General features: G+C 39.8%; 1 protein-coding gene across 1 annotated transcript in view; it reads right to left on the bottom strand.

Moving 5' to 3' along the window:
* nfatc2a (nuclear factor of activated T cells 2a) overlaps positions 1-12686 on the bottom strand; it is a 105777-nt gene that overhangs the window by 79163 nt on the left and 13928 nt on the right. Inside the window, exon 4 of the mRNA XM_078419336.1 lies at positions 3723-3925. Coding sequence (XP_078275462.1) covers positions 3723-3925 — 203 coding nt within the window. The remainder of the gene's footprint in view (positions 1-3722; positions 3926-12686) is intronic.

Raw genomic sequence — 12686 nt, 5'->3', positions numbered from 1 at the left:
CAACAAGAGGGACATTGCATTTCGCAGCTGTTGCTTGTTATAACATATAACATATAACATATAACAACTACAGCATGGAAACAGGCCTGTCCGGCCCTACCAGTCCACGCCGACCATTCTCCCTGACCTAGTCTCATCTACCTGCACTCAGACCATAACCCTCCAATTCCCTCTTATCCATATACCTATCCAATTTACTCTTAAATAATAAAATCGAGCCAGCCTCCACCACTTCCACCGGAAGCCCATTCCATACAGCCACAACCCTCTGAGTAAAGAAGTTCCCCCTCATGTTACCCCTAAACCTTTGTCCCTCAATTCTGAAGCTATGTCTCCTTGTTGGAATCTTCCCCACTCTCAAAGGGAAAAGCCTTCCCACGTCAACTCTGTCCGTCCCTCTCAAAATTTTAAAAACCTCTATCAAGTCCCCCCTCAACCTTCTACACTCCAAAGAATAAAGACCCAACCTATTCAACCTCTCTCTGTAGCCTAAGTGCTGAAACCCAGGCAACATTCTAGTAAATCTCCTCTGTACCCTCTCCATTTTGTCGACATCCTTCCTATAATTTGGCGACCAGAACTGCACACCATACTCCAGATTCGGCCTCACCAATGCCCTGTACTGACTGAAAACATTTTTATAAAGATCTCGTGTAAAATACAACCATATTCTATTTACCAGCTAGAGATTTGTAGATGCAAGAACACAGAGCAAATCAGATTAAAATCAACCTCTGTCAAATCTTTTTTTTAAAGATAATGACAACTCTCTCAGCTTAGTTTAAAGAGTTTTGGCCTCCTCTGTGTGACTTTAATTGATTTCAATTGAATTTTGATATACTGTATCCAGCCATGTCCAATTCACATGCCCAATGTGAACTGACTAACTTACTTAGTTACTTAAGGTCAGGTACTGTCATAGATTCAATGGGAGACCTATGTTGAGTCAAACGCTGTAATGCGAACAGGCAAAACTTGCTGGGAAGGATAGACATGGATAACAAACAGCATCTAATTTATTTTAAAGAACCGTGTCTGTCATAACAATGTATATTTTGGCCAAATAACCAATAAAGAGTTTTGTTTCCATATGCAAGAGACTTAAAGGGTCTTCCTCTGAGTCAATGACAGTAAACATGTGCAGAAACCCAACCCAAACCCAAGGATCTCCAAAACTAAACAAGAAATTCACAAAAGCAGAACTTTAATTTGACAAGTAGGGACCACATTGCCTTCCTGGAATGAGAAATTGAAATGATATCAGTAAACCTCAAGCATGTAAAGGTAAGATAGGGGCAGCACAGTGGCACAGCTGTAGAGTTGCTGCCTTAGACTTGGGTTTGATCCTGACCTCTGTGCTCCGTTTCCTCTCACATTCCAAAGACGTACAGGTTTGTAGGTTAATTGGCTTCTGTAAAATGTAAATTGTCCCTAGTGTGTAGGATAGTGCTAGTGTGCGGGGCGGTCATTGGTCAGCATGGACTCAGTGGGTCGAAGGGCCTGTTTCCACGCTGTATCTCAAAAGTAAAGCACTGGTGACCTTTACCAATTAAATGCATGGAGCTTACAAGACGGCGACTAAACTTCCTCCATCTTGTCCAGTTTCTCTTGAAAGATCCAATCTATGAATCTCTCTCCATGTTACTCAGGAGTGAACCTGCCAGGGGACATAATCAAGTAGTGCAAGGAAGAATGCATTAGCATTCCTCAGACTACTCCACAAGGTGTTTTCTGTGTAACACTGAACAGTTCAGTGCAGCTACTCCAAGTTCAGCATCGACAACTGAAAGCTTGTAGGCAGGAAGAGACACAGTGCAAGTTGCTGTTTCACAGTATAAGACAAACATCCCCAATATTTATTGACCTCAACGTGGAAAAGTTGTAGTCTGTTATGCAATTTTACTACAACAGCAACTCAAAGCTGCATTTGGATAACTCCATACAAACAAGATAGTGGAAAATGATTTTGTGTTTCCAGGTTGTGCCATTATAAGCTGCCCTTGTGCACTTTTGGTATTAATCTTTATATAGAATTTAAGATCAGGTCAAGTGAATGACATTCTTTAAATGTTGTCCCTGGAATGGCAAGTAGGCAAAGGGAATGTGGGGAGATGGTCTGAATGGAAACTGTACAAACTTTTAAGTGTCACCACAAGTTTGGGGTAGTGGTATAATCAGGTAATTTTCACCATGGTGTTTTCTTAGACTTTTCTTCTAACAAGTACAGAAGCCAGTGCAAAAATATTTTTGGAGCATGAAAATTAGATTACTAATCCTACACTGTGCACGGTGCCTGTGCTCCATAATGATAAAAGCAAACTTCCAAATACTTCTTCAACTTTATCTTGCAATAAACATTATTGTCTTCATCGTGTATCTGAACACTGTGAACAGCTTGATTGTAATCATGTCTAGTTTTTCCATTGGCTGGTTAGCACTCAACAAATGCTTTTCACTGTACCTTGGTACACGTGACCATAAACTAAACTAAACTAAAGTTAACAATTCAACTAATACAGAGTACTTTCCACCAATATTCTTAACATTCCAAAATCCGATAGAGAAGCTACACTTGACTGGTTTGATGAAATTCCCCTCAAGCACCCAAAAAAACCCCGGAGGAAAATCATGTCTTTGCTGGTCACTATTTCAACAAGTGTGCAAACATTGTGTAAGTAAACGTTTAAAGATGAAAGGAAAATACACATAGAAGTATGCAGAACAAAAACGCTCAGCCAAAGCAGAAAAGATTTTCTTACAATTCATATTTCAGATGAAATTAGGAAATAACAAGCAAGATGTCAAGTACTAGGGAATGGGCCATTTTTAACCTGTTCAGTGCCACCCCCAAGTATACTGGGGTCCTGGCCAATGGTGAAAAAATACTTGGGAGTGAACAGGTTAAAGTTTAAGCAACAAAAGTCTAAATTGAGCAGGCCAGGTTCAGGCAAGGCATGGTGCAGATATAAAGATCTGACACCATGACTCAACAACTCACCACAATGCTAATCTCAGAAAAACAAATTCTAGTTGCATCAGCGTGTAATTTAACTCCCCAGATTATAAATCAAAATCAGCAGTGCAGTAGCAGAAATGCATTACTTTCATCAAAATGATTTAAACATTTTTGAGAAACAAATTGACAGAGTAAACAATTTAATTACTTTGCTAACACACAGAGAGCTGAAATCAGGCAAATATGTCAACCGACGCATTCAATGCAGTGCAATGTTAAATTAGCTTGAGCCTGATAGGTACGATCTGCCCAGGTCCTTTACAGCAGCTGCCAGGAAGCTTTCAATTCATCGCTCTCGATTGGATTTAACCAAATTGTTCAATGTTAAGGAACAACAACAGTGCAAAGCTGTTCCCCAACTTGATCTCTTCAGATAGACACAAAATGCTGGAGCAACTCAGTGGGTCAGGCTGCATCACTGGAGAAAAGGAATAGGTGTTTCGGGTCGAGATCCTTCTTCAGACTGAGAATCAGGGGAGAGGGAAACTAAAAGTATGAAAAGGTACAGGCCAAATCAGAGCCGGCACCGATGACCAAGCAGTGGTGAAAAAGAAAGGTCTCGACCTGAAACGTCACCGATCTTCGGTGTAAACCAGCATCTGCAGTTCCTTCCTACACACTCAATCTCCTTGGGAGTAATATTTAACAACATATTTTAAACATAGGTTATATACTGCTAATACTTTAATTAAAGTAATATTCTTACACTGCTTTCATGTTGTTCTCTGGCAGAAGAGGGATTTCCAGAACTTTGGTATTGCCACAGATTTTCTCGTAGCTGGTGGTGGAGACTGTTTTGCCGGTGATACGGTGGACTTGGTAAAAGGCATGTGGCCTCAGGAGTCTTTCATCAGCCGTTCCAATAAATATCTGCAGGCTCAAAGGCTTGTTTTCCATGTATCCGTGCAGCTGGGGAGAAACAAGATAACTTAAGTTGGTGTATTTAAGATAAGACTGCATTAAATCCTCACAGGCTTCTACACAGAAGTGAAGATAGGTTGGGACAGTTTTGCATTGCAATGCAAGAAAACTCTTAATTTCATTGCTGTTTTTTAAAACAACAGATCTTTAGAAATTCCAAGACCTCATCAAGTACCTTGAACGTAGCAATGTGGTGAATTCAACAAAATGTGTAAGAAAGCTTTGGTACTGATCCATTTGCAGGATAAATGAACCAACGTCAGCACTCTCTCTCAGGCCAACATCTCTGGCATCGAAGCTTGAATTACACACAATCAGCTCCACCGAACAGACCACATAATGCCCAGGACCAACAATACTCCAACCTTCATCAAGACAAGAGATATCCAAGAGGAAAGAGAAAATGCCTCAAGGATTGTCTCAAAGTTTCCATGATTTAAAAAAGTATTTTCAAAGTGTCATGAGACTCACTGACTTATCAACAGAGCGGAGGAGCATTTAGGAAACAAAAATCATGATAATTCCAGCCTGCTGTATGCAATGTATTCGGTCCCATTCTGTACCGTTTATCACTTATTCAATTCCATTAACTTTTCTCGTGATTTTCTCCGTTACTCTTAATTTGTAATGGTTCTCCATTACTTAAGGTAGAGTTGTGTTTTCTGCTGTGAATGGCATCTAATGTAGCCTTAACTATTGCATGCTTAATCACACTGGTCTCTTTTGGAGATTGCTCTCAGATGTATCTCACCACAAGCAGAATGGAAATAAATAGAGTGACCCCTATCAATAAAATAAATACTTTCAATGTTTGTTAGGTTTCTGCTAATAAGGGCCAATATTCTGATTTGTTTTCACATGTCATCTGAGCTTGTTTAGACAACCCTAGTGCAAGGGGCTTTCATACAAAATGTGAACACCAGGAGTTCAGCTGCATTCCAGATGGTTGCGTTTAATTGGAAATATATCTCATCATTCAAACTTTAATTGAAAAGGCCTCAGGCAATCTAGTTTACCTGCTCATTTCCTTCCTCAGCAAGTTCTGGCACAGAAACTGTCTGTTTAAACTATCAATTCTTCATTAAATGTAATCTGTAGCTTGTTCTCCGCCTTCCTTGGCAACTCCCACATATCCCTCTGAAAGAATTTAGGACCTGATTCAACAACAATGCTCACCTTGCATTACCTTGAGTTTGTTAGGCTGGTGGGATTTTTTTTATACAACCGGGTGATTTGCAAGATCACGTGACCAAGATTCAACTATCTTGAAATGAAACTGAGATGGGATTCAGACCAGACTTGGTAAAAGTGGTCTACTTGCTTCCCTGAAGCCCTTCGACAAAATAATTGGACAAATATGAAATTCTGGTAGCTTAATTGCCATTTTTATAGGTGCTGGCTGTTGAGATTCAGCTTATTTTTCAAAAATTGAACCTCATTTCTCAAACAGCTAAAGTGGGATTCAAACAATATTTACTTTGGTAGAAGACATTTAAATGAATCACTATCTGAATATGCAATATGGTGTCAAACCAACACTACTACAGAGGTGTATTGCCCACTGGTATAATAAGAAGTCAGAAAGCCCTGAGAAGTATATGTCCAGAGTTTCAATATATAAAGAAAGCAGGATGATCTTAGTAGAACCCTTCTAAAGTTAGCTGAACCTGACTTTGTATATTGGTCTACATCAAGTAGGTTATGAAACAAAACCCAGGAGCCATGCAAACCATTTTAGACATGCAACATTTAACTCAGTGGTATCTTAGTAGCATGTAAGAGGCTTTTATAGGCACATGGATATGCCGGGAATGGAGGGATATGTTTCACGTGCAGGCAGAGGAGATTAGTTTCACCTGGCATTGTGTTCGGCATGGACATTGTGGGCCAAAGAGCCTGTTCCTGTGTAATACTGTTCTATTTTCTATCGTCTATGTTTATTATCTATCTAATTCCAGACAGGGCAAGTGTTAAATAGGGAAGGTTCAAATATAAATGTCCCTGACACTTCAGTAACTTGGAGATAGCAATTTAAACTTTAAAAGTAAATAGTCTCCTTTTAAAAAATAATGGAAATGAATCTAAATGTAAAAAATTGGAAATGAATTAACAACATGAATATGGTTATTCATGTGAATATCAAAGAAATGTTGATAAGGGTTTACTAATGTTCAAGGACTGACTTGTTAGATGAGGGACCTGTTTAAGGAAGAGGAACTAGGTCAATTTAGACACATAAAGCACCACTTCGAAAGAGAAATATGAACTGTTGCACCATTTCCATCGGAGGGAACCAAGATTGAGAGGAACATGATCCAGACTTTTAAGAGATGAGGAAGTGTAGATGATGTAAAGATTAGCAGTTTATTTAAATGAGTCATCAAAAAATGAGACAAGCCTAAATTAAAGCTAACGCGCACAGCCTATGAGTTCAAATTCTGCCCCGGCAATAGGCTACTGGGGAAGGTCACAAAAGGGCAAAAGGGCAGTACAATCACAACCTGGCATTCCCCAACTACCAGAAAGGAATAAGGAGCGGATTCACCTGTAGATGAAGATGTTTCCTTCTGCCTGATTTTCGCTCAAGTCAACAATAATCAATGCTTCCTGCATCAGCTAACATCTGTATTTTTTTTTCTCTCTGGGGCCCACAATGGAATCACTGCCTACGTACAGCTACACATACCAAAGTAGAATTGGGCTATGCCAATCAAGCCTCGTCTGCTGGAGATTCAAGTAGAGACCACAAGTACACCAGTACCCCAGAAATGTCCATAAACGTCAGAAGAGGACAAGAAAATGTGGCTGTTGTAAAAAAAACACTACATTGCAAGTTTTCCTCACATTTCATTTGCACATCTCGTTAAAAGGAGAAGACATGAAGATTTTGTGCTTTGATCATTTTGTGCACCATTGCAAAAGGAACATCTCTGTATAATTTGCTTCTTAAGTCAGGAGTTAAGAAAACAGTGTTGTTTATTGGAAAACAGCAAGAAAATGATTAGTAGAGAGATGTGTATGCAAAACATTCAATTGAGTTGTGCACAATTGTCTGAAGGCATCATGGAGAATATCCACGTGACGATTCAAATCTATAACTCCTCTTCCAAGAAACATAGAAACATAGAAAATAGGTGCAGGAGTAGGCCATTCGGCCCTTCGAGCCTGCACCGCCATTCAATATGATCATGGCTGATCATCCAGCTCAGTAGCCTGTACCTGCCTTCTCTCCATACCCCCTGATCACTTTAGCAAAAAGGGCCACATCTAACTCCCTCTTAAATATAGCCAATGAACTGGCCTCAACTACCTTCTGTGGCAGAGAATTCCACAGACTCACCACTCTCTGTGTGAAGAAATGTTTTCTCATCTCGGTCCTAAAAGACTTCCCCCTTATCCTTAAGCTGTGACCCCTGGTTCTGGACTCCCCCAACATCGGGAACAATCTTCCCGCATCTAGCCTCTCCAACCCCTTAAGAATTTTATATGTTTCTATAAGATCCCCCCTCAGTCTTCTAAATTCCAGCGAGTACAAGCCCAGTCTATCCAGTCTTTCCTCATATGAAAGTCCCGCCATCCCAGGGATCAATCTGGTGAACCTTCTCTGTACTCCCTCTAAGGCAAGAACGTCTTTCCTCAGGTTAGGAGACCAAAACTGCACACAATACTCCAGGTGCGGTCTCACCAAGGCCCTGTACAACTGCAGCAGAACCTCCCTGCTCCTAAACTCAAATCCTCTTGCTATGAATGCCAACATACCATTCGCTTTCTTCACTGCCTGCTGCACCTGCATGCTTGCTTTCAATGACTGGTGCACCATGACACCCAGGTCACGTTGCATCTCCCCTTCTCCCAATCGGTCACCATTCAGGTAATACTCTGCTTTCCTGTTCTTGCCGCAAAAGTGGATAACCTCATATAACCTCATAAGAGTCATTTAGTTAGTCTCACTTCTTGATCCTTGTTCCTTAACTCTGCAATTAATTATGTTTAATATTGCCATGTTTAACGAGGTACAGTGGCAAGCTTTTGTTTGTGTGCTGCCCATTCAAATCAGATAATACGAATTGTGAACACAAGTAGAGCAATGAGGAAAATACCAGGATGCAGAATATAGTTCTTCAGCAATGAAATGTAACAGTTCCAGAGAAAAAGTTCAATGTCCACAATGAGGTAGGATGGAAAATTTGGACTGTACCCTAACGAATGGAAGGACCATTCAATAGTATGCTGACAGAGGGGCAAAGCAGTTCCTGATTTTTTAGGAATCTACAAAGTAAATGTGGCTTGCACTTTATACACCTGGCATTATAAATTTGACACAGTTTTAAAGCTTACTCCTCCATGAGTGTGCATTTTAATTGCAATGATGATCATTAATTAATTCTACATATATAATTATCAACTCTCTGAATGTGAAAACTCTAATTATATAATTGTGCACGTTTTCCTAAAGCATTTGATTTTAAGTCCTTTTTATTACAGAATTGCAGTATTCTAACAAATTATTGGCTTTTAGTACCCAAATTTCTAATTACAATGTTAGTTGTATCCCACAATAATTGTTTAAAAGTTGAAATTAATAAGATTCAGAAAATAGTACAGCAGAGGAGGCCATTCAGCTAATTGATTCTGTGCTAGCTCTTTCAAAGAGTAAAGAATCAAATCCTACTCCTTGGCTCATTAGCCATATCTGACAACTTCAAGCAATTTTCTAAATCTGTTTTGAAAGCTACTCCTGAATCTTACACTCGTATTAAAAAGATATTGCCTGTTTTCTTATCCAATCATGAAAATTCAGACATTGGAAATAATTGTCATCATGTCCTCCATTTGTAAACATATTAGAACTTTTTGGAAAGGGTGATCGGTGATCAGCATGGACTTGGTGGGCCGAAGGATCTGTTTCCATGCTGTATCTCTAAACTAAACTAAACCTTCATCAACCAAGGTTCAGCTGGTAGCATTTTGGCTTTTGAATGGAAGGCTGTGGACTCAAGTACCACAGAGCACTGAGCATGTAAATTGAAGGCGCAGACCTTCAGAAAAGGTGGCTCTCTGCTCTATTAGGTGAAAGTTAAGGGCCTGTCCCACATTAGGCGATTTTAAGGCGACTGCCGGCGACTGTCAAAGTCGTAGCAGATCGCCGAACTTTTCTTTTACCCGACGACAATGACCACGACAATGCCGAGTCAGGTGGAGATTACACCGTCTTCGGAAACATCGCAAAATTCCCACACTGTCAATGCTTCTCCAGCGTCCTAATTTTCGCTGAGATCACTGACAAGTCAGTAAGTACTTGAGAGTTTTGAACTATAACATCTTGTATGGGTTACTTAAAAACCAAGCATCACTGGAACAACCACTTTAAAAATTAATGTTTTCAATACAGCTATTAGTAAACTGGAAGTAAATCCAGTTTATGCCTTGTTACAGGACGCTGGAGAAGCATTGACAGTGTGGGAATTTCGCCTGACATGGCATTGTCGTGGTCATTGTTGTAGGGCAAAAGAAAACTTTGGCGATCTGCTCCGACTTTGACAGTCGCTGGCAGTCGCCTAAAAAATCGCCTAAGTGGGACAGGCCCTTTAATTCTCAAGTTCAATATCTGAACAATGTCAGTACTGTCATTTGAAATAATTAAAAATAAAATATCATCAGTTCTTAATTTAACGATCGAACAATCATACAATTCTCGTAAAGCATTAAAGTATTCAATTTATTTTTGTTTTTAATTCCATGTAAAGCTGAAAGGGTCTGTGGTTCCTCCTGCTTCAATAGTTAAACCTTCCTTCAGTTTAGTTAATGACTAATCATATTTCATATTGTAGTGGATTCAATCACTGAAATTAATGTAAGATATCCACTACAATGGCCTCTGGGTGTATTCGGAGTGAGAGGAGGCAAGATGGTGGAGTTGGAACAATTCACAGGAGATTGGGGAGAATTGTGACAAAATTGTACATTGTCCCTCGTGTCTAGGATAGTGCTAGTGTACGGGGTGATCACTGGTCGGCGTGGACTCGGTGGACTGAAGGGCCTATTTCCATGCTGTATCTTTAAAGTCTCAAGCACTGGGGCTACAAATTACATGGAGCTGTGCTATTTATTTTAATGATGTATAATTGAAAATAAAATTTGGAGAGAGTGAAATGCATTATTGGCTATTTACCTTCTATACAGCCTCAAAGTACCCAATGCCCCTGATTTACAACTGTCAAAATTCATGTCCATTATTTGCAAGAATCTGCTGTGAGTAGTGTCTGTAAAACAAACCCAGCAATGGTGACAATATTCACAAAGCTTCAAAGGAGCCATTTTCTGCCGACATTTGTCAATGAATATCCTTTGATCAAATTAACTCCCTGGGAGCAAGGTCCCAATAATAACTTCCTCTCTTATTTCATGAAATCCAAGTATAATAGTCCCTTGCTTCTTGTCTGACATTTTGTGAGACATGTTATTCTTTCATTAAACTTTGTTAGTGAAAAGCTATTGAGGATTAAAAGGATAATCAGGTGGATGCTGCATAAATCACTTTGATTTTAACTCATTCATTGTTAGAATAATAAAAAGATCCTTTTAAGATGGTCTGACGTGGATTATAAAGGCGCCAAAACAGATTTACGTCAGCCGAAATAATATATAGAATCACTCCAGGAAAAATTCCCGAAGTGTAGCTTGACCCTGCTAGAAACCATCAATGAAACTCAGATATTTTGTTCAGGAAAGAAAGAAAACTGATTTGGGATTCATGGTTTTGGGATTAGTTTCCCGGCCTCTTTCAGGCAACTGAACCAACTAGAGAGCTGTCCTGACCTATCATCTATGGAGACCCTCAGACAACTTTAACGGAACCTTACCTGGACTTTATCTCACATTAAACGTTATTCCCTTTATCCTGTATCTGTACACTGTAGATGGCTTCATTGTAATCATATATAGCCTTTCTGCTGACTGGAGAGCACGCAACAAAAAAGCTTTTCACTGTACCTCGGTACACGTGATTGTTATAAAACTAAACTAAGCTAGTCCTCCATATTGATCAGCATGTGGTTTGTAGTTGTAGTGGAGTTTTTTTGGCACTGGTCATGGTTCCGAATTTTTGACAAGCATGGAGAGCAAGAGAGAAAAAAAAATAAAGGGAGGAAATGAATTACAAAATCTATATTTCATATAAAAGCTAGAGTTTATTTTGGATTAGTTTTGCAGGTGTAATCAATTATTGAGGCTAACCGGAAGCATCGGTTTAAACAATTCATTATGAACTAATCCAAACATGAGGAAAGGTGCAGGAAATTCATTTCCATTTTCAAGAACTGGAAAAATGTGGAATGAGTCATTCTAGGTGGGCGCTATTTTGTTCCATCCCAGGTCTCTGCTCTTTATTTCCTACAACTCTCACTCCAGCAGGAAAATACACGTGTATCAAAGTCAAATGAGGCCATAGTTCGACTTGGCTTGGACATCCAGCATTTCTTCCCCACCATGACAGGACCTACTGCTGACACATATCGTTAAGTTCCTCCAGGAATAAAGCAAAGCTCAGGTAGGTGGTAAAGCAATAAACTATAGAAATCGGAAATACAGATAGAACATGCTGGAAATAGTCAGCAGGTCAGGCAGATCTGGAAAGAGTTAAAGTTTCAAGTAAATAGACACAAAATGCTGGAATAACTCAGCAGAGGTGGGGGGGGGGGGGGGGGAGCAGCATCTCTGGATAGAAGAAATGGGTGACGTTTTGGGTCGAGACCCTTCCTCAGAATTTGTGTTGTAATGTCATTAATCTGAACGTTGACCCATTTTCTTTCTTCACAGATACTGCCTGAACTGCTGATTATCTTCAGGATTTTTTAGTTTAGTTAGTTGAGAGATACAATGCATAAACAGGCCCTTCAGTCCACTGAATCCACACTGACCAGCGATCCCCGTATGTTAGCACTATCCTACACAATAGGGACAATTTACAACCTTTACCGAAGCCAATTAACCTACAAGCCTGCATGTCTTTGGAGTGTGGGAGGAAACCGGAGCACCCGGGGAAAACCCACGTGGTCATGGGGAGAGCGTGCAAACTCCCTACAGACAGCACCTGTGGTCATAATCGAACCTGGGTCTCTGCCGTTGAATGTCAGCAACTCTACCACTACGCCATCGTGCTGCCCTGTTTGCCTTTATCCAAGGAGAGTTCATGGGATTTACATTCCAAAATAATCTCCACACTTATGGGGAAGAGGGGAAGTGGGTGAAATTGAGTTAAAACAAGATCACCTAATAAAATCTGCAAATGTTCTATGAAGAAAATGCATGTGTTCCAGTGATGGTTAATCACTGATGGTTAATAGAAATTTCAGTTCTGACAGGGTTAATCATATGTTACAGTTACAATTATAAAGTCACAGCACTAAGTGACAAAGATTTTCCACCTTTTGGGCAACTTTCATTTCCCACCAATGACATGGGCACAACCCACACTTTAAATGACTTTAAGCCCAATGGCACATCCTTTTTGCTGTCTGCGTTATAGGCAACGCGTAGGCTGAAAACTTTACAGAATTAACAGAGTATTAAAAAAATTGAAGTGGATCGTCGAGATCCAAAAATTAAAACAAAAATTACAAGAGACTGAAAATGCATCGCAGGCTAGAAACATCCAGTATGAGAAGAAACAGTGCTAGAGAAAATAAACAAGGAAGTCAAACATTCAGGAACCTCTGCTTCTTCACCAAGATGTGATTGAGTGTGATAT

Source organism: Rhinoraja longicauda, chromosome 22 (assembly GCF_053455715.1).
Source record: "Rhinoraja longicauda isolate Sanriku21f chromosome 22, sRhiLon1.1, whole genome shotgun sequence".
Classification (NCBI taxonomy): domain Eukaryota; kingdom Metazoa; phylum Chordata; class Chondrichthyes; order Rajiformes; family Arhynchobatidae; genus Rhinoraja; species Rhinoraja longicauda.
This window is presented reverse-complemented; position numbering and strand designations above follow the sequence as displayed.